Consider the following 19,337-nt stretch of genomic DNA (forward strand, 5'->3'; position numbering starts at 1 on the left):
ATTTCCCACGATATAAACATAATTTAAATCCTATCTCAAACCCATTAAAATGATATAATCTATATAGACCTATATACAGTATATTTTTTACACTTTCCGCCCTGTGGGCACTAAGAGGGCCTGCATTTAGCAAACCCATTATGGGTTCAGCCAGACCCACAACTGCAGGATGGTGAGGAATGAATCCGGTCGGACCACCCCCGAAAAATCCCTGGGGATTTATCGATCCGTTCGGATTCGATCCCGGATCACCCAAACCACCTCGACTGCCCTTGATCCTACCCATTGTAACAGATATCCATAAACATAAACAGTTAGCGGCCGGATGGCCGAGCGGTCAAGGTGGCAGCTTACCGCTCTGGGGGACCCGGGATCGAATCCGAACGGGTCGAATAATCCCTAGGAATTTTTCGGTGGGTGGTCCGTTCGGATATGTCGGGCCCCGTCCCTCATCACCCGGTCGCCCCATTGTGGGCCTGGCCGAACCCATAATGGGCCTACTAAAAGAGGCCCTCTTAGTGCCCACAGGGCGGAAAGAATTAAAAAAAAAAAAAAAAACAGTTTATTTATAAAATTGGGATTTAAGAATGATAATCATAATAAAAATAAATTATATTGAAATTTTTTAATTAATACGTATTAAAATTAAAAATATGACGTAATATCGATATCCTGACAATTAGCCAATGAAATAACAAATCGTTTTTATTCTGCGGGAGTCTGAGGACGGCTTGGATATGTGCCACGTGTTGTATTGAAGTGCCACTGTCCAAGTGATCGACTTCTTGATTGGGTGGTAGGATATATGATTTGAAAGACGGAAACGTTTTAGCTCTGAGAGGTTTATATAATTTAAATATTTTTGTTTGCATTGAATTAGATCTGTTCTTTTTATTTCGTGTGTTGAGATACAAAATACAGTATATACTTAGATGCATGTGAGAAAGTTATAAACCGCATTGGTAAATAAATTCCAGCTTAGATTAGATAGATTACTACATTGAATTCAGCAGATTTTCAATTCTGATCTACATAATTTACTTTTTAACATTTTCCCTAAGAAATTACTTATGTAATAAGTGTCAGATTAAAAATCTTTTTGTTATAATCATTTATTATTCACATTTAGCCTTTTAATTTCCATCAACATATTAAAAATGAATACAATCTTGCTCACTTAAATTTATTATTATTTTTGTGCAGTTATGACAATTTTAAATTACTTGTTTCCTGAATGAAATTAGGGAAATAAACTGAAAAAAGTTAATTTTGTTCTAATTTCATTTACAAAATAGCATAGTAAACAACAACAAATCAGTATTGTTCATTTTAAGATTAATGCTTTAAAAATTTTTTAAAATTCAATTTTATGCTAAATTTTATTTAAATATGTTAAATTTCTGAAGAATAATGATTTTGTATTATTAAAGACTAAATCCTGTTTAAACAAAATCTAAAATAATGCTAAAGTGAATCAACAACTCTCAATTCTTAAGAACTAGCTGACGTTGCTCGGGCTTTTGGCGGGGTGGAGATTGAGGTTGAGTTGGGAGAGGGTGATAAAAACAATGATGTTAGAACATTTATTGACATCAGCATTTACAATAATGAAACTGCAAAACACAAAAAATTGTTTGGGATAAAGTTAACAGGGTGGGACTCTGACATGTTTGTCCCATAGACTTAACATTGTACATTTGCCACTTTGCCATGCCTGAATCATTGCACTTTTCTCAAATCTCTCCTCAGTGGTATCGTCTACACTGTAGACTCTACAGGATAAGAGCTTTAATTTGATGCCCAAACTGTATTTTTTAGCCCCAACTGTTCACTCTAACTAAGTTGGGCAAACTGAAATTCTCTTAATTAATATATAGATTGTTGATTCACTTTATTAAAGATTTGTTATCTTAACAGATCTCTTTTTCTAAGTCAAAAATTCTACTTAATAAATGATATAGAAAGTAATGAGGAAACGATTCTTAAAACTTTAGAAATTTTTGCTTGTGAAATATTTTTCTGCTTTGAAATTAAATCTAATGAAAGTAATCTTATTGAAACTTTAATTTCAGAGAAGAAATAGTAACTTGAAAATTCTCAATTATGCTATTAGACTATCTAAAATAATAATTTTTGTTGAGTTTAAAAATGTAATCCCAAGTCGGTTAATGTTACCTTAGGTGCCAAGATGGCGGCTTGTCTCTGATTCCAGCAAGGAAACAGTGGGACGCACGTTCTAATCTAACCTAACCTATTCTAATAAATTACCATAATTATTAGTAAACAAATTATTAGAATAGGTTAGGTTAGGTTAGAACGTTCGTCCCACTGTTTCCTTGCTGGAATCAGAGACGAGCTGCTATCTTGGCACCTAAGGTAACATTAACCCATAAGTCTTATGGAAAAAGTGTTAATCATCTCATTAATAAAATATTTTCATAAATTGATATTTTGTAATAATTGTTATTACAAATTATCATTGTAAAATATGCTTATTCAAAATATAATTGCATTTTGCATTTATAATGAAAATAAGCTTTAGAACAGTACATTGATTGAAATTTTACTCCTAAGTTGTTGCAGGATTATTGCGTAAGTTTACAGATTATGAAAATATATAAAATCAAATTATATCTTTTTTGCATTTGATGTTTCATTCTTGAATAATAATTGTATGAGAAATAAAAGTATAAGTTTCACTATTTATGCTATGTATTAGAAATTTAAAATAATGAAATTTATATATGTGAATTTTTTAATTTTGATTTAAACAAAAAAGTATAATTTAAAAAGTTATATATTATTTATATAGAATTGTACAACATGTCAACTACTGGAATATTATATAAACGATCGGGATGGTGGGTTCGGATGTCTCCAGAAAAACAAGATACTCTTTTAAAAATGTTAATACTTTCTATGGCTGCAATCTTATGTAAGTTAATATTTATAAACATTTATATGTAATTTTAAATTATGAATGAAGAATAATTAACAAGTCTTTTTTGAAAATTATAGAAATTTTGTAACAAAAACATTTGTTTTTATATCCCGTAATAGTTTTTGTTTTATAGTGAATTTTATAATTACGATAAATTTTATATATTAGTGATAACTTAATGTTTATTTGGTTAATATTACCTTAGGTATACAAAATGGCGGCTCATCTCTAACTCCAGCATACAGAAGCGAGCAAACAGTGGGGACGCAAGTTTTTCTAAACCTAACCTATTCTAATAAATTACCATAATTATTAGCAACTAAATTATTAGAATAGGTTTGGTTTAGAAAATGTGCGACCCCACTGTTTCCTCGCTTCAGTATGCTGGAGTCAGAGATGAGCCACCATTTTGTATACCTAGGGTAACATTAACCGTTTATTTATAAGACAAAAATGTTACTAGCAATATGATATGTTATATATTTTATATTTTTATAATTAATACATACCTTGTAAAATATAACTAGTTAAATCTCATTTAAATATCACCCAAAAGAAATTAAATGCAGACTGAAATTTATATTTAGTTTTTTTATTAAATTTAAATTAATAAATCTACATTTTCTTTCTTCCAAACAAATGGAAATACTGTCTGAAGTGTTTTTAACATTTTTATGTAATGTATAGAAAAGATTAGAGTTTCCAGACAATTTATTGATATTTTGATAAGAAATATTAGTAAATGGAAGAGTATGAAAAATTTTAATAAACTTTGACTTTTTATGGTTTAACTGAATAGAATCAAATTTAAATAGAAATAATTAATATTTGTAAACAATATGTTTGAAAAAAATAAGGAAGTAATGACTGTTTTCTATTTCTGACAAGGTTCTACTAATTCAATATTATTTGAATTGGTATATCTCAAACAATTATATTTAAATGATTGCTTTATTCACTTAAACTTAAGGGTTCAATATCAGAACAATTGGAAATATAACATTTTTGGCTATTTATAGGCCATTGTCAGGATAAACACATTAAAAATTTTTTCTAATTTTCAAATGTTTGCATCATTTGCCTTTCTTCAGTCCCTCTAAAGTAAAATTAATTTACAATAATTATAAATATAATTTCTTTACACAAACTGTAAATAATTATTTCTACTTACAATTAATTTTTGTCAGTTGTCATTTTTTGTATTACTTCAGTATAATCTTTGTTTAAAATATTTAATTTTTCTTTCTATTTTCTTCTTCTTCATATTACTAAAACTATTGATTATAACTTTAAATCTCTACATTTAAAAAATTGTTAAAAACTATAACAATATTTATATATATATTACTTAGAATATAAGATTCATTTTAACTGTTTTATTTTTATTTATTATTATAAAAGCTGATAAAGTTAACAAATATAACCTTAAAAATTATTAAATTTAATTCAAAATAATAAATATGATACTGTAATAAGCAATAAACAAGTTCTATATAATAATAATTGGTAAGTTAATTTTTTTCCTTCTGAAAATGAGATGAAGTAAACTTTCTGTGAAGTCACTGCTCATTCTGGGATTATTAATATATTTTTAATTTTATAATCAGAAAGTGAATTAATAATAAATCTCCTTTGTATATAATGATTTTCAAAGAACTATTTAAAAGCCAACTATTGTTATGTTAATTATTCATCTACAATAAACACCTGACAATGGAGCAGCTATGAATGGCAATAATTTCTGTACACTTTTATCACATTAAATGAATTTTATCAGGGCTGGTGCAAGAATATCTGACACCTAGGCCAAGAAAATTTAGGCATTCTGTATATTGTGTATATATATACAGTCAAACCTGTTTTTATGCGCTCTTTTTATGTGCGATTTTTATTTGTGCGATTTTTTTTATGCGAATTTTTAATTTGTGCGGTATAGTTGGCGACTAGTCTCGTGCGATTTGTCATGTCTCACGTTGACTTATTATAGCTAAATAAACTTATTATAGCATAAATGCACTTATTATAGTAATATTATTGCATGAATATGCGAAAAATGAAATTATTTACTTTTTAAGTCAACAAAACACCACCTGGACAAAAATATGTAAAACAGACGATAGACCAGACGATGCAGTCAAGTGCTGACATCTGTTGTCAATAAATTTTATTTCGTACGGTTTTGAGTTATTTTCTATGTGAGACTTTTTTTATGCGGTCCCTGTTGACCGCATAAAAAAAATTATTTTTTTAATTGTGTTGCGAAAACTATTATTTACAGCCATTCGTGAAGTTTTGTGAGATTTTTTTTAATGCGTTTTTTTTAATGCGGTCCCTATCCCCCGCATAAAAACAGGTTTGACTGTATATATTATCCTACACAAGCACATGCATACACCCTTAACATGTGGATATTTATAAAGAATAATCTCATTATGTACATTTTAAAAATTTTTTATGCAATTAACACTAATACATTTAAATTTTAATGAACTTTGATTTGCTTTTGAAGTTTGCTTTGATGAAGTTTTGAATTAATTCATCTATGACATAATTGATCAGAGCTGTCAAATCAGAAAGTGTTTTGTCTGTGATTGAATTTTAAAGCAACTACACAACCACTAAATGTGATTTTTTTTTTGCAAATATGTACAACTAGGCAAGGCCAATGCTGCAATGAAGCCTAAATTTTGAAATTCAATTCATGGGCAAAGATATTTAGGTCAAAGTTTCCCATGTAAAAATCTATGGGCCGATTTCTGGTTATAAGCTGGTTACATGCTACATGTCAATCAAGATTTTTTATTGCTGTCAATTTAAATTGATCTCTAAGACAATTTTTTATTTTTATGTTATGACATGTATGGCCTGCTGCACATATGTATGTTGTAATCAGTTGCTGGAGTTGGTAGGCCATGGTTGTACATGTGGTGTTTTTGTCGATTATGACAACTATACTTCTTCCTGTAGACTGGATGAAACTTAATTCTTTCTTACACGAAAAACCTTGACGATCCAGTGTTTTTATATACAACTGCTAACGTTTTCAACCCCTTCGGGGTCTTCATCAGGCACAGCACAAAGGTAGTTTCAAATGCCCGTGAATGGAACCAAGAAACCAAAGCGAGTTCTATTCCAATTTTTGAAATCAAAGAAATTGGAAGATAAAAATGGAACATTATGCACGAGCTATTATCTATTATCTACGCCTGCGTACTATTTACGTTCACCGCTCTTTAAATTTAAAACAATTAATGCAATATTAAGTTATTTGTGGGTGTGGGATTCCCTCATAGCAAAATTTCCATGCTTGCGAGATGTTGATTGCATCCTTGTAGTTGATGCACGTGTTGTGCAAACCCGCTTTATATATCTCTAGGGTCTCCAGCGTTCTGAGTTGGTCTGTGTGTTGTGACATTCTGATTATACGGGCGTTTTTGAGGTCGGCAGTGATTCCCTGCTGTGTGGCATACGTTGCCAGTGTGGAAGATAGTTTATTATTGGCAATGTCGTACCTGTGCTCTCGGAGTCGCTGATGGAGGGAGCGTTTGGTCGAACCCACGTAGACCAGACTTCTATTAAATCTGTCATCCCACAGGGATGACAGATTTAATAGAATGTCCAATAATAATAGATTTAATAGATTTAATAGAATGTCCAATAATAATAGATTTAATAGGATGTGCATGTCCAATGTCGATTATGACATTGGACATGCACATCCTTCCTCAAAAACTGCACGTTTCAAACTGCTTTAGACAGAATGTTAGAAGTGTATCACTGCATTTGTGTTATGTGAAGCTAAAACAGAAAAACTTACACTGTGGAACTCCATTTTGTTTTCCTAGAAAATAACTCATCTATATTGTAGATGCACCCAGATGTAGAAGAGGGCTGTTGAATAAGCTGAATCTCATTCTTGGATATCATCTGTTAATGAATAAAAATTGGAAAGGTGTGTGATGAATCTGTAATCATAACAATAAGGCCAGAGGACTCATAGTTATTTATTACTAATTAAGTGTAGATACAATTTCATGACCTATAGATATTGCTAAACCAGTGAGTCATTCTTGAGCCATCATACAGTAAGTGTATGTTTCTATAAAGTTTTAATTTTGAAACCCCTTTTTTGAACTTGCTACAGATACTGGCAGTGTTGTAAACATTTTAGTAATAAGCACATTTAGAACACTATTTTCTAAATTATTTTTGCATATGTATGGAGAAGTATTTTCTGGAATTTGCCATGCTAATACTTCTGAAAATATGTAAATTAAACTTAAAATATTAAATTTATTTACATGTAAATAATATTTAATATTGTGAGAATTTGGGAGATTATTTTATTTAACAAATTTAGTTTAAAAATGTTACAATTTTGATAGAGATTTTATCTACAAATTAAGTACAAGGAAACTTCTTTTTGTTTGCTGAATGAGGACACCCAATTCCTTGTAAAACGATAGTTTAAGTATGGTAACTCCCTCAACTATCTGCAAAAAACTGCCTGACTTCCTCCTCATGATGGATGTGTAGCGTGATATTCCGGTAATCCTATTGGATATCAATATAGTATAAAAGATAAAAGGTCACCTTTTTACTTGCTTTTAGCCTTTCTTGGTCTTGCTCTAGTTTGATACTCTTAAGTACATCAAGGCTTTAGCCTCGTTTTGGCACTCTTGCCAAGTATCCGAGATGTTAGCCATCATTTTCCCAGTGCTCCAAATATGTGTTTCCAAGAATTCTCAACTCTCACCTCGGACACATGTGAAAGTTGGGTAATACGAGTTTATCATTTTATGTAAACTTTTCCTCTTGTTGGCGTAGATGTTCATCGAGGCTTAGAGATAGATATTCTCATATTTTGATTGTTAACTTTAATCATTTCATTTTATCATAATCTCCATGTATCATCTGGATGTAAGATAGTTATCGCCCTTTACCAGATTCGTAAGCATAACTGCCACCTCCCCAAAATCAACAATAGCTTAAAGGTCCTATACAAAATCTCGAATACTGTCAATATCAAATTTTACTGGATCAAAGGTCACTCAGGAAGCAGTGGCAATGACAAGGCAGACAATCTGGCCAAAAAGGCCTCCTCTTTATCCCACTGTGTGTTGCTACTCCTCAATCCCCCAGTCTTGGGTTCAAGGTAAGCTGTACTCAATTCTAATGTCTTGTTGGCAGAAGGAGTGGGATAGGAGCCTGACAGGATATCTCACTCACAACTTTATCCCCAGCATCTCTCGTAGGATCAGTGACTGTCATTTTATCACCAATCACATCATGACCTAAATACTAACAGTATACGACAACTTCAGAGCCTACCTCGTTAGATTCTTGAGGAAGGGGAATGGTTTGTGCCACTGTGATACTAATGAGAATGAAGATCCAATGCATCTAATCTTCATCTGCTCGGTTCATTCACACACCGTGCAAACCTTTGTAAGGCTATTGTGGAACGAGGGTATCTTTGGCCCTGTGAACTATACACCTTTATAGAGGACCAGATCATCTATCAAGAATTCAAGACCTTCATGGGACACCTGAAAATAACGGACTATACTACTACCAGCCCAAGTGGCACCTAACGGACAGCTTGTCTCCTGGGTCAATAGGAACCCCCCAAAAGGGAACTCCTTATTGCTTCTTCTCAGTGCCACCCCTTCTTTTTCTAACTTTTATCAAGGTGGTCTCATCTGTCTTACTCCTCAAAGTATTACTCTATGGGCCTACTTCTTCCCTGTAAATACAAATTGTTCTGCACACGTAAACAATTGTATAACCTTGTCTTATTCAACAGTCTCTCTTGCGGCTCATGTCCTTCCCCTTCCACTTTCAAACCTCCTTCCCTCACCCATCTTTCTTATCCTTTAAGGCTACACCTTTGAGTACAGCCTTTCTTCTTTCACATGTGTGTGTAAGATAGTTGTAATCTCATTTAATAAACAGATATATTCCTAACAGCTTACAGAGAGCTTATAATTCATGTTTAGTTGTATTTAAAGATAATATCAAACTTTTTATTACATATTTATATTATTTGAATATAGTATACATATATTATCTGATCTAAGAGAGGTCATTAGAAAGTCAGATTAACAAAAATGTTGAATGATTAGGGAGAGTGAATTAAAGTGAAAACTTAATAGAAGACCAGGATAAATATAAAATTATGTTTATTAATAATAATTCAATTGAGACAATCACTTTCTTTTTTTCACTTGCCATATTTCTCAAACAATAAAATAATATTAAAAAGAAAATGCAATTGGAAAAATTAAAAAGCAATGAAGTACATTGCTTTTTTCTGCAAACAAATAAAGTTTTGCAGATAAATACTAATGCAGAAAAACAAAGTTAGTCATTGCAGTATGTACACATGCTACAACACTATAAATAGCATATGTGCTAAGTTAGATGATTGGGAGGCTAGTGTATATTGAATTGATACATGTATAATTAGTTTAATGCAGTCATAATATAATTAACACTTGTGCTTGTCTGTGCAGACTGGATTTTTTTACCTTCAAAAAGTAATAAAAAATTAATATTTAAACATCAATGTAGTAAACAAAAATGTGCACTATTTAGTGGTAGAATGTTAATTTTTTTATTAAATGTACTTCCTACATCAACTATAGATCTGTCTAAGGCTCTAAGCTGTCCAGCTCCATAGAATAACATGTAAACCTGTGAATGACTGATTCGTCCTTTAAAAATGGCTTCTTAATGAGTGAGACTTTTCTACATACCAGAAAGTATTAATAGGTTATATAACATCTTACTTCTTGTGATATTACAGGATACAAGTTGATATTAAAATTATCTATTAAAACTAACATTAAAAATTGTGCTGTGATGTTTTTTGCTAAATCATAATGACATGCATATATAAATCATATAAATTTTTGTCTCATATATAAATACAAGATGTTTCAAAATGATTAGAATTATTTCACATTATTATATATATTTATCATTATTATATATATTTCAGAAATTATCAGAACAAGATGTAATTTCATATATATGCAATGGAATTGCCCAAGTTTAACCGTTAGTGGGAATGGGAGCGAGCTGTCATAGATGCTCAATATGTGCTCTCTTGTTCTGAAATGTCAATGTGGTAATCTAATTCTATCCAGGCACATTGCAACATATTCTCATCAACAGTTTGCACAACAGTGCAAATGTGATCCTTCAACTCATGTACACCTTGAGGATATGGTGCTTTGTAGATAGTATATAATGTTCTTCACATACCCATCCCCATAAGAAAAAATCACAGGTCATGATGACCTTGGAGGCCACTGTAGATGATGATGATCATTGTTAGTTGCATGTCCTATCCAAATTGTGGCAACTGCCTGTTAAGGGAGTTTCTTACATCATTGTTGTAGTGGCAAGGAGCTACATCAAGCTGGTAGATAAAATCAGCACTGTCATGTTCAAGTTATGGCATAAGCCATGTATTCAGCATGTTTAAGAATGATGCACAAGTTATTGTATCATCAGGAAAGAAGTATGGGCCACTTTTGATGTGGAGATGACACAATGAGCATTTATCTTTAGCAAATCATGTATATGCTCAACAACTTTGTAAGGATTTTCAGTTCCTCCAGTGTGAGCATTATGCTTATTCTCCCTCCCACTAACAAAAACTGCAGTCTGAACTAAGTTTCTCAAAAAACCATCATCACTTAATTGTTGCTCAATTCTTGAAATAACTTGTAAAACTGGAAGCGAATTGTGTGGTCTGCTGGTGTTAGGTGCTGCAGCAACAGTGCTCAATAAGGCTGCAGCATGTTTAGACACTTATTCATATGTACCACACAGTTGTTTAGGAAATTGCAAGTTTCTGGCTTACTCTCACTGTAGATTTTTGAGGGTTAAGCTGAAAACATTCTCCAATTCTCTTACTCTTAGCCTCAGCAGTTGAAAATCTGCCAGACCATTTATTCTTAGAAAGACAGCCTGTTCATTGGATTTGATCATACTATCTTCAAACAGTTCTTTGCTGGTGGTTCTTTATGAAATCATGTATGAAATTGACATTGCATACTCAACATTGACCTACTCACAGGAAATTGTAAGATGCAAAATTGTGCCTGCTACCTTGTGGTAGAATTATGAACTATTTGGCGCTTCGGAAATAAACTTGAGTTCTAATGTATTTCACTGGATATTTAATCACTGATAATGTTATATTCCTGATGGAATGTATTGTTATCATTTAAATTACTTTGAAACAACCTGTATAAGAGACCAAAAAAAAAGCAACCTTGTCTTCCTAAAATATGACTTCAATAATAATGTAGTCATGTTTATATAAACATTGTATTTGCATTTACAATCTTAAAAATGAAAGAAATATTTTAATTATATAATTTTTAATCTAATATATAATGCAGTTTTTATTATTATTTTTTTTAGCATTTTCTTGCAGATTATTTTCTGTTTTGAGATTTGAAAGTGTTATCCACGAATTTGATCCTTACTTTAATTATCGTACAACTCGCTATTTGGCTGAACAAGGTTTCTATCATTTCCACAATTGGTTTGATGATAGAGCATGGTATCCATTAGGAAGAATTATTGGAGGCACTATATATCCTGGTGAGATAACATTATTATTTCTTAATTTAAAATTTTGAATATTTAACATCTAATAATTTTACATTTTCAGTACTGTACAAAAATATTATTGAAATTATTAATTTATATTTTTGTTTTTTCATCTGAACAAAATTTAAAAGATTACTGAAAATTGTTTTATGTGAAAAATTATTGATTATATTCATTTGAGATTAAATTGTCTAATTTTTATTGTAAAAAGAAAGTAAAAACACACTGAGTGTGGAATTAAACAGTTTTTTATTTTTGCTAGTGCTTTCAATGAACTTATGTTCATTATCTTTAGGCAAATGAAATTTAGAAATAGAACACAATGTTCTAATGCAAATGGAACACACATTATTTAAATAAAAATCATTGTGAGCATGCTCAAAATTCGATTATGATAGATGTTGTAATGTCATGTAGCGCATGTGTGGATATACACCCAAGTTAAAGGTGTGATGGCAGATGTATATGACTGTTTAACTGTTTATATAGGGCAACCCACATGTTGGGCAGGTCAAGCATGGGAGTGTTGCATGGCTCCAAGGTTGTTGTAAGGAGAGATTCCCATATAAAAAAATAGTTTCTGGTCACTCAGTGTCTGAGTAGCATTATTTCAATCCATAACAGATTGTAGTTCTGTTTGAGTATTTTTTTTTTTATGAGCTCTGTGATATGCTTTCCTTTCACCATGTCATCTTGTGCTCAGCTAGGCAGCTAGCAAGCATCGTGTTGTGGCCCGAGTGTGCCTTGTGTTTACCCCATTACAGGATTCTCCAACAGTACAGCATAGATTCCTGATTTTTCAAAGGTGGAGAATTTATCCCGATCATTGCAGATGAGTCTGTGCAAATTCAGTAGTGGAGATAGGGGCAGGAGAAAGTTATGTTGCCTGAATATATGGCAAATGCATATGGAAAGGGTCTGAGGTATGTTAATGGTGGTAGAACTCTGACATTTCCCTCTTGTTACACAGTGTTGGGCTTGGAAATAGAGATCCCCTGACCATATTATGCACATGCATGAACTTAGCATTTGAAAAACTAGCTGTGCAGACTGCCAAACTGTATTTAAATAATATATGTTTCATTTGCATTAGAACATTGTGTTCTATTTTTAAATTTCATTTGTCTGAAGATGATGAACAAAAATTTATTGAAAGTGCTAGTGAAAATAAAATACTGTTAATGATGCATTCAGTGTGTTTTTACTTTCTTTTTATGTGATATTTGGCATGAGGTTCAAGCTGTATTGTGCTAATTTATTCTATAATTAAACTATGAAAGTATAATAGATTGATTGTTCAAGAATTCAAAGACTCTGTCATATTCTATTATTATTTTTCAATCAAATAGAATGTAACCTCTCATATTGGGATATTTCTATAGTTTTAATGATATACTTTAAATTTCTGCTTTGAATAATAAAATACCAAATTTGTTGTTTAAATAAAAATATTACTAATTACAATGTGTTATTTAAGAAATTATTAAAATTTGTATAATATTTTATGAGACTAAAAAATTTTTAATTATAGGTTTAATGATTACATCTGCTACTATTTACCATGTCTTACAATTTATCAATCTCACTATTGACATAAGAAATGTGTGTGTATTTTTGGCACCATTATTTTCAAGTCTTACAACAATTATTACTTATCTGCTTACAAAGGAACTCAGAGTAAGTAATATTTAGAGATTTTGTAAAAATTTCAATATTGATTTCAATCATATTCAATCAGTCAATATTGATTTTTATTTATGTAATAGCTATAGCCACTATTTTAAACTGTTTATTTTTTTGTCAAGAAAATAAACAGTTTAAAATAGTGGTCACAGTTTAAAAATAGTTTAAAATTATTTCACGGTTTAATTTAAAGACAAGTGGTCACTATTTGAATAAAACCAGTAATTTATAATTTTTTATAATTGAATTAATGAAGAGAGAAAAAAGTTTTTTAATATTTGTTTGTATTGAAATTCCACAAGATAATATTTTTTCATTTAAATATTAAATAGTATAGTATAATATTAAATAGTATAGTATAGTATAATATTTTTATTAAATATATTTTTCATAAATATAAATACCACATTTACTCGCATATAGGACAAGGTGTGACTTTAGAGATCAAAATAAAGAAAATTAAATTTATTAATACAATTTTAATTTTATTTACACTTAATTTATTAATCACAAATAAAATATTACAAAATGCACATATTAAGGCAAACAATATGTGCATTTTGTAATATTTTGTTTATATGGAATTATTAATGTAATTATTATGTTAATATGGAAAACAAAATCAAAACATTATAATGCACATGACTGGAAGAAGTTTATTTTTAATGATTCAGAATGTGCTAATATTTATTAAAAATAACAATTTAACTGATACAAAATAATTACATTTATAATCATCACTAAGTGACCTGTATTTCATTAATGATTTTATAAATAACAAGGAACTGTTTTCTGCGGACGAATGAGATGCAATGCAATTTTAATTGATGGACATATAAGAGGATTAACCCAATAAACAAAGAGGGGTGTGTCTTAATTTGTTTACAGTAGGTGCCAACTAATGATAAATAGACCTATAATGACAGCATGAACTCTACCTGGTTCACAGAAATTGTTGCAAAAACACTTTGGGTTTTAGACCAAATAATCACAAATCTTAAAAAAGTAAAATAATTTTATTTGGAACTGGGGTATAAGGATTAGCAACAGTACAATGCTTGTGGTAAGAATGAACTTGAGAGGGAGACAAAGACTATGTGGGGGACGTGTCGAAGTGTTGCCAGGTTGGCCACAACGCAAAGAATCCTTTGTTTGCACGTATAGGATGACCTAGGCCTTGAAGCAGTGAAAAATGAATGAAAACATCATCCTATACACAAGTAAATACAGTATATAAAATGTATATATAGAAATTGTAGTATTATTTAAAATAGACAAGGTTATAAAGAACAAGAACAGAACTAATTTTATCAAATAGAAATTTTATTATAAACTTTTTATTCTTACATCATAAGTCCAATTTTGCCTTTTAGTTAGCATTGCTTTCATGGCTGTACAGTGATACCTCGGAAAAACCGAGGTATCACTGTACAGCCATGAAAATGTCTGTTGATAATCCGTCTGAAAACAATCAGCGAAATTCAAAACTGACGAAAACAGAGGCAATTATTTCCATATGAATCAATGTAAATTCAATTAATTCGTTCTAGACACTCTAAAATACATACCAAAAACACATTTTATAGATAATTAGTATAGTGTTAAATACTAAAAGCAATAAGAAATTAATATAAAAGACTAATCCAAAGGAAAGCAATGGAATTGTTTGGCTAGACACACAGGGTAATGTCTTGTCTTGTAGAAGCTAGTTGGACACGAGCTTCTAGCCTATATTGCCCCATGGTAAAGTGTGATGTAATTGTCATGTAATAGTAGTAGTATGCATTTATGATGGTCGTATCACGGGGAATAATGCCTTCCGGGAGGTCCGTTTAAGGGAACTGGTCCCTATTCAGGTGTCATTACAGACATGGAGAAAACCTGATTTGCGCTTTGCCATCCTGGCAAAGTGCAAACCCTCAACCGACCTTCCAGTGTTCAAGGAATGGAACCGTTGGCCAATGGTGGGCTGTTGCAGGTGGGCTGTTGGGTAATGCTCAGACAACGTGAAATAACGCCGGAAAACGTATGGGTTGCCCTTTGTTTTCGCAAAATTAGCAACGAAGTTATTTGGGCACTCTGACAAAATTTGAGGCAATCGATGAAAACAGACAAATTTTTCGTGAAAAAAATTGACAAAAACCGAAGTCAACGAAAATTGAAGTATTACTGTATTTGATTTTGACTTCTCTTTTGACTACAAGGTTTTATGAGTGAAAATATTCTTTTCACAGTAACTATAATTCCTAAAAAACAAAGACTGAATTTTATCAAATTATTACAGCTATAATTAATTTTTTTCTTTAGTCTCTTTCTCTGAGTGTTTAGTTAATTAGCAGCATTTTAATTCTATAAATATAATACATCTCAAAGCTCGAAGATATATTAATAAACCAACAAATGCCTAAATAATTGGGCTAATATATGGCTATAATTCGAACAATCCTTTAGTTAAGAGATGGCGCCTAACGCCTACCTCTATACCAAATTCATTTCTATTTATTGTTTTAATTCTTTTCATTCCTCAAGTATCATGACCATGAGTTTACTATGGCAATATCAATAGTTGATATTTCTATCAAAGCAGGACCTGTGGTTGTGATAATTGTGATACATGTCATTTGTGCATGTCCCTGTATCAATGACATGTCTTGCTAAAGAGACATGAATGATGTACAGTATATCACAATTCCACAGATATCACTATGTCTACATCATTTGTAATTTTAAGTGCAGTCTAGCATTTCTACAGGGTGCATTCATAAGTCCACATGGCAGCGTGTATCTACATCACAACTACATATGCATTATTATGATGATATTGTGTATAAAATTGTGAATGAAAGTCAAATTGTGAATCACTTTGAATGAAAGTCATAGTTTTTTAATCCAAAAGAATGGGAAAAAAAGTGAAACTTATGAAGATTTTAAAAATACTGAAAGTAAAGATGGTAAAGATGAGTTTAATTTTAAATTATATAGATATAATTTTGTAAATAGTTTTAAACTTCAAATGAAGAGGCTCCTGGGTTACATGATCATTATGCAAATAATGTTTGATTCTATGCAAATACAGTAGAGCATCGATTATCCAAATATCGATCAACTGAAACATTGGTTAATCAAAATCATTCCAGTCAGCAAATTTAAATTTCTGCTAGTGCTGTGGTGCTGCAATATTTGGCCATGTCGTGGACTACTCCAATATTATTTTTGTTGGTGTGCGTGTTTTAGCTGGCAGCACTGGCACAACCATGAGAGGGTACTTAAGGACATGCCAGGATTTGAATGAATTTCAACACTGGATAGGTTAATATATTTTTTTTGTACATAATTGGTTATCTGAAAAATCGATTATCTGAACAACTCCAGTCCCAAATTGTTTTGGATAATTGATGCTATACTGTGTATATATAGATATAATTTAAGTGATACTGTAGTAGAGGGACAGAAAGTAACTATCATATTGAGGGCATACTAAGGGAGACAAAGTGGGGACATGTTTATGGGGTGTCAAAATGAGCCTGTAAATTTAAAAACCCATAGAATTTTTTTGTAATTAGCATTGAATCAGGTGCCAGGTATTAGGCACAGGTATTGCCTCAGACATTAAAACTATTTGGTACAACCTGAACTGAGGGCAGTCATAATGTTGATGACATGACAGTGCAAAAAAAAAAAAAAATGGAAAATACCAGTCATTGAGTGAGACACTTATGATAATGGAAGTATTCTACTTCTGTAGAAGATGAATGGTACTCTGCTACAGAAAATGAAGATACGTTACAGAAAACAGTTGCCACTCATTCATATAAAAAGAGCCTTGGGGTGCTGAGTTAAAATTTTATATGTAGTAAATTTTCAGGCTTTCTAAATTTTTAAACTGAAAATTTATCATAACATAAATCAAAATGTGATATTATTTTTTATACAAATTTAATGAATGTAAAATATATGTAATTAATAATTGAATTTATATTATTGGTATCAGTTATCATAATTGATAATATTTATTTTTAATTTTTAAAGGATGCTGGATCAGGATTAGTTGCAGGTGCAATGATATCAATTGTACCAGGCTACATTTCAAGATCTGTAGCTGGATCTTATGATAATGAAGGTATTGCTATATTTTGTATGCTGCTAACATACTACATGTGGATTAAAGCAGTTAAAACTGGTGCCATGTATTGGGCCACAATGTGTGCTTTAGCATATTTCTATATGGTAAGTATACATGCATTATTAAATTGTTTAAAAATTATTTTATTCTAATCTAATTAGCAAATAGAAAAATTTATTTTTATGTAATATTCAGGTAGAAACCTACTGTTTATAAATTACAAAAATTTTATTTGAAATACTTATTACTTTTAATGTGAAGAAAATTAATCTTTATTATTATATTTGAAAATATAAATGTAGATTTTAAAAGCAAGATGGATTAAGTGAAATGTTTATCTTCATTTGAAATCAGATAGTTATATTTTGTTATTAAAACATTTTTATGAGAAAAATGAATGAGCAAACAAAGCTGAAGCTCAACTAATAGTATTTTGTAATGTAGATAGCTTTAGTTTTAGCATTAAAAAATTCTTCCCAGTTACTCTAGTTTCAATGTAAAAATTTCATTGAAATGGCTACTGTTAAAGGTGAACAAAATGGAAAAGTTAAACATAATACTTTTAACATGCTACTAAATTATATTTTTTTTAATCAATGATTCATTGGTGATAATTCAATATTAACTTGCTTTAAAATTTAACTTATTTATCAATTAAATGTTTTGTTGTTTTCTGATACAAGAGAAAAATATTTTGCAATGAATAATTGTTTTTATAAAAGAAGAAATATAAAAATGAAAAAGTGTTTAAAATCTTTTTAAAAGTTTTAAAAACATTTATAATAAAGTTGTGGTTGTTTGTACTGAGAGATAGTAATGCCTGTGAACAAACGTTATTAAGAGGAATACATAAAACAAATGTACAAATAAAATATCCTTTATTTCTCTTTGAACCGGTTCTTTTAGTACAGATATTAATATTACTAATTAACAAAACGGTATGGTCCTCTCATAAGCATATAGATAACACGCGCGTATACATACAGTATTAACCAAACCGACTTACAACTAAGCTTATACCTATCTTAAACCTAAGAAAAAAGAAAAGGAAGAAACAGAGACTTAGGAAAATGTGTCAGATAGACAGAGGAAGATAGAAAATACCCGGGTCTTCTTAAGTGGTAGGTACCGATGTGGAAAGTGTCTCTTCAATATCATGCTTTTGGATGCCTCCCTCCTTTGAAACAAAAAAAATGGTGCCTCGTAGATCACCACTCGTACTCATTGTCTTTACGACCTGTCTCTTTCTATTCTTTTCAACCTCTATGGTTTTCCTTGGCTTTGCAGTCCCCTTTGTCCCTTTTTCTGGTTCAGAGCACTGCCTTCCACATGCCTTCCTGTCATCCACTCTGAGATCTTGACCAAGAATGATTCTTCCATTGGCAGTTTTGCCTCCGGTCCTTGCTTTTTTTTTGTTTCCCCCAAAAATTCAGAGAAACGATAATTCCCCTACCCTTTGTTCTACCAAGAGTTCTGAGAAGGGGTAATCCCTCCTTAAGGCAATGAGATTTAAGACAGAAGCTCCTAGAAAGACGTTATGACAAAACGGAAGAATCAAATATAAAGATAAATAAAAAAATATAACTAAAATACATATAACAATATGGCCGACGGCCACAAAAACATTTTTATTTTGATAATATAGAAATTATATTTAATAATTTTATAATAATCTTAACTTAACTTTTAAAGTAATAAAGCAAGAGAAATTTATATAAATAAGTAAAATTTTATTTCATTATCAACAAACAACAGAAAATTCATGACTTCTAGCCTATTCTGCAAATATAAAAGAAAATAATAAATGATATATGTTCATTGTTCCATGCAACTATTTTTATGTAGTTATTTGTTCATCATATGTTGACAAACACAACATTCCTTGTTTTCAAGGCCAAGTTAGTCCTCAATGCAACTAGCACCATCTTGTGGGAGTGCTGATCTGAACCTTGAATCATA

The 19,337-nt window shown here is 30.9% G+C and overlaps 1 protein-coding gene across 2 annotated transcripts in view; it reads left to right on the forward strand.

Annotated features, from left to right (window-relative positions):
• The first annotated feature begins 712 nt into the window (after nt 1–712).
• The window catches only part of Stt3A (catalytic subunit 3A of the oligosaccharyltransferase complex), a 34,020-nt gene continuing 15,395 nt past the window's right edge, over nt 713–19,337 (forward strand). The window contains exons 1-5 of one of the 2 annotated variants that reach the window (XM_067266892.1): nt 713–796; nt 2,813–2,935; nt 11,381–11,563; nt 13,104–13,249; nt 17,285–17,482. In XM_067266892.1, the coding sequence (XP_067122993.1) occupies nt 2,824–2,935; nt 11,381–11,563; nt 13,104–13,249; nt 17,285–17,482 (639 nt within the window). In that variant the 5' untranslated portion in view covers nt 713–796; nt 2,813–2,823. Of the gene's footprint in view, nt 842–2,812; nt 2,936–11,380; nt 11,564–13,103; nt 13,250–17,284; nt 17,483–19,337 lie in introns of both variants that reach the window. The other variant, XM_067266884.1, reaches the window with a different exon arrangement.

This window comes from Centruroides vittatus, unplaced genomic scaffold, assembly GCF_030686945.1.
Source record: "Centruroides vittatus isolate TY-2023 unplaced genomic scaffold, ASM3068694v2 contig_1057, whole genome shotgun sequence".
Classification (NCBI taxonomy): Eukaryota; Metazoa; Arthropoda; class Arachnida; order Scorpiones; family Buthidae; genus Centruroides; species Centruroides vittatus.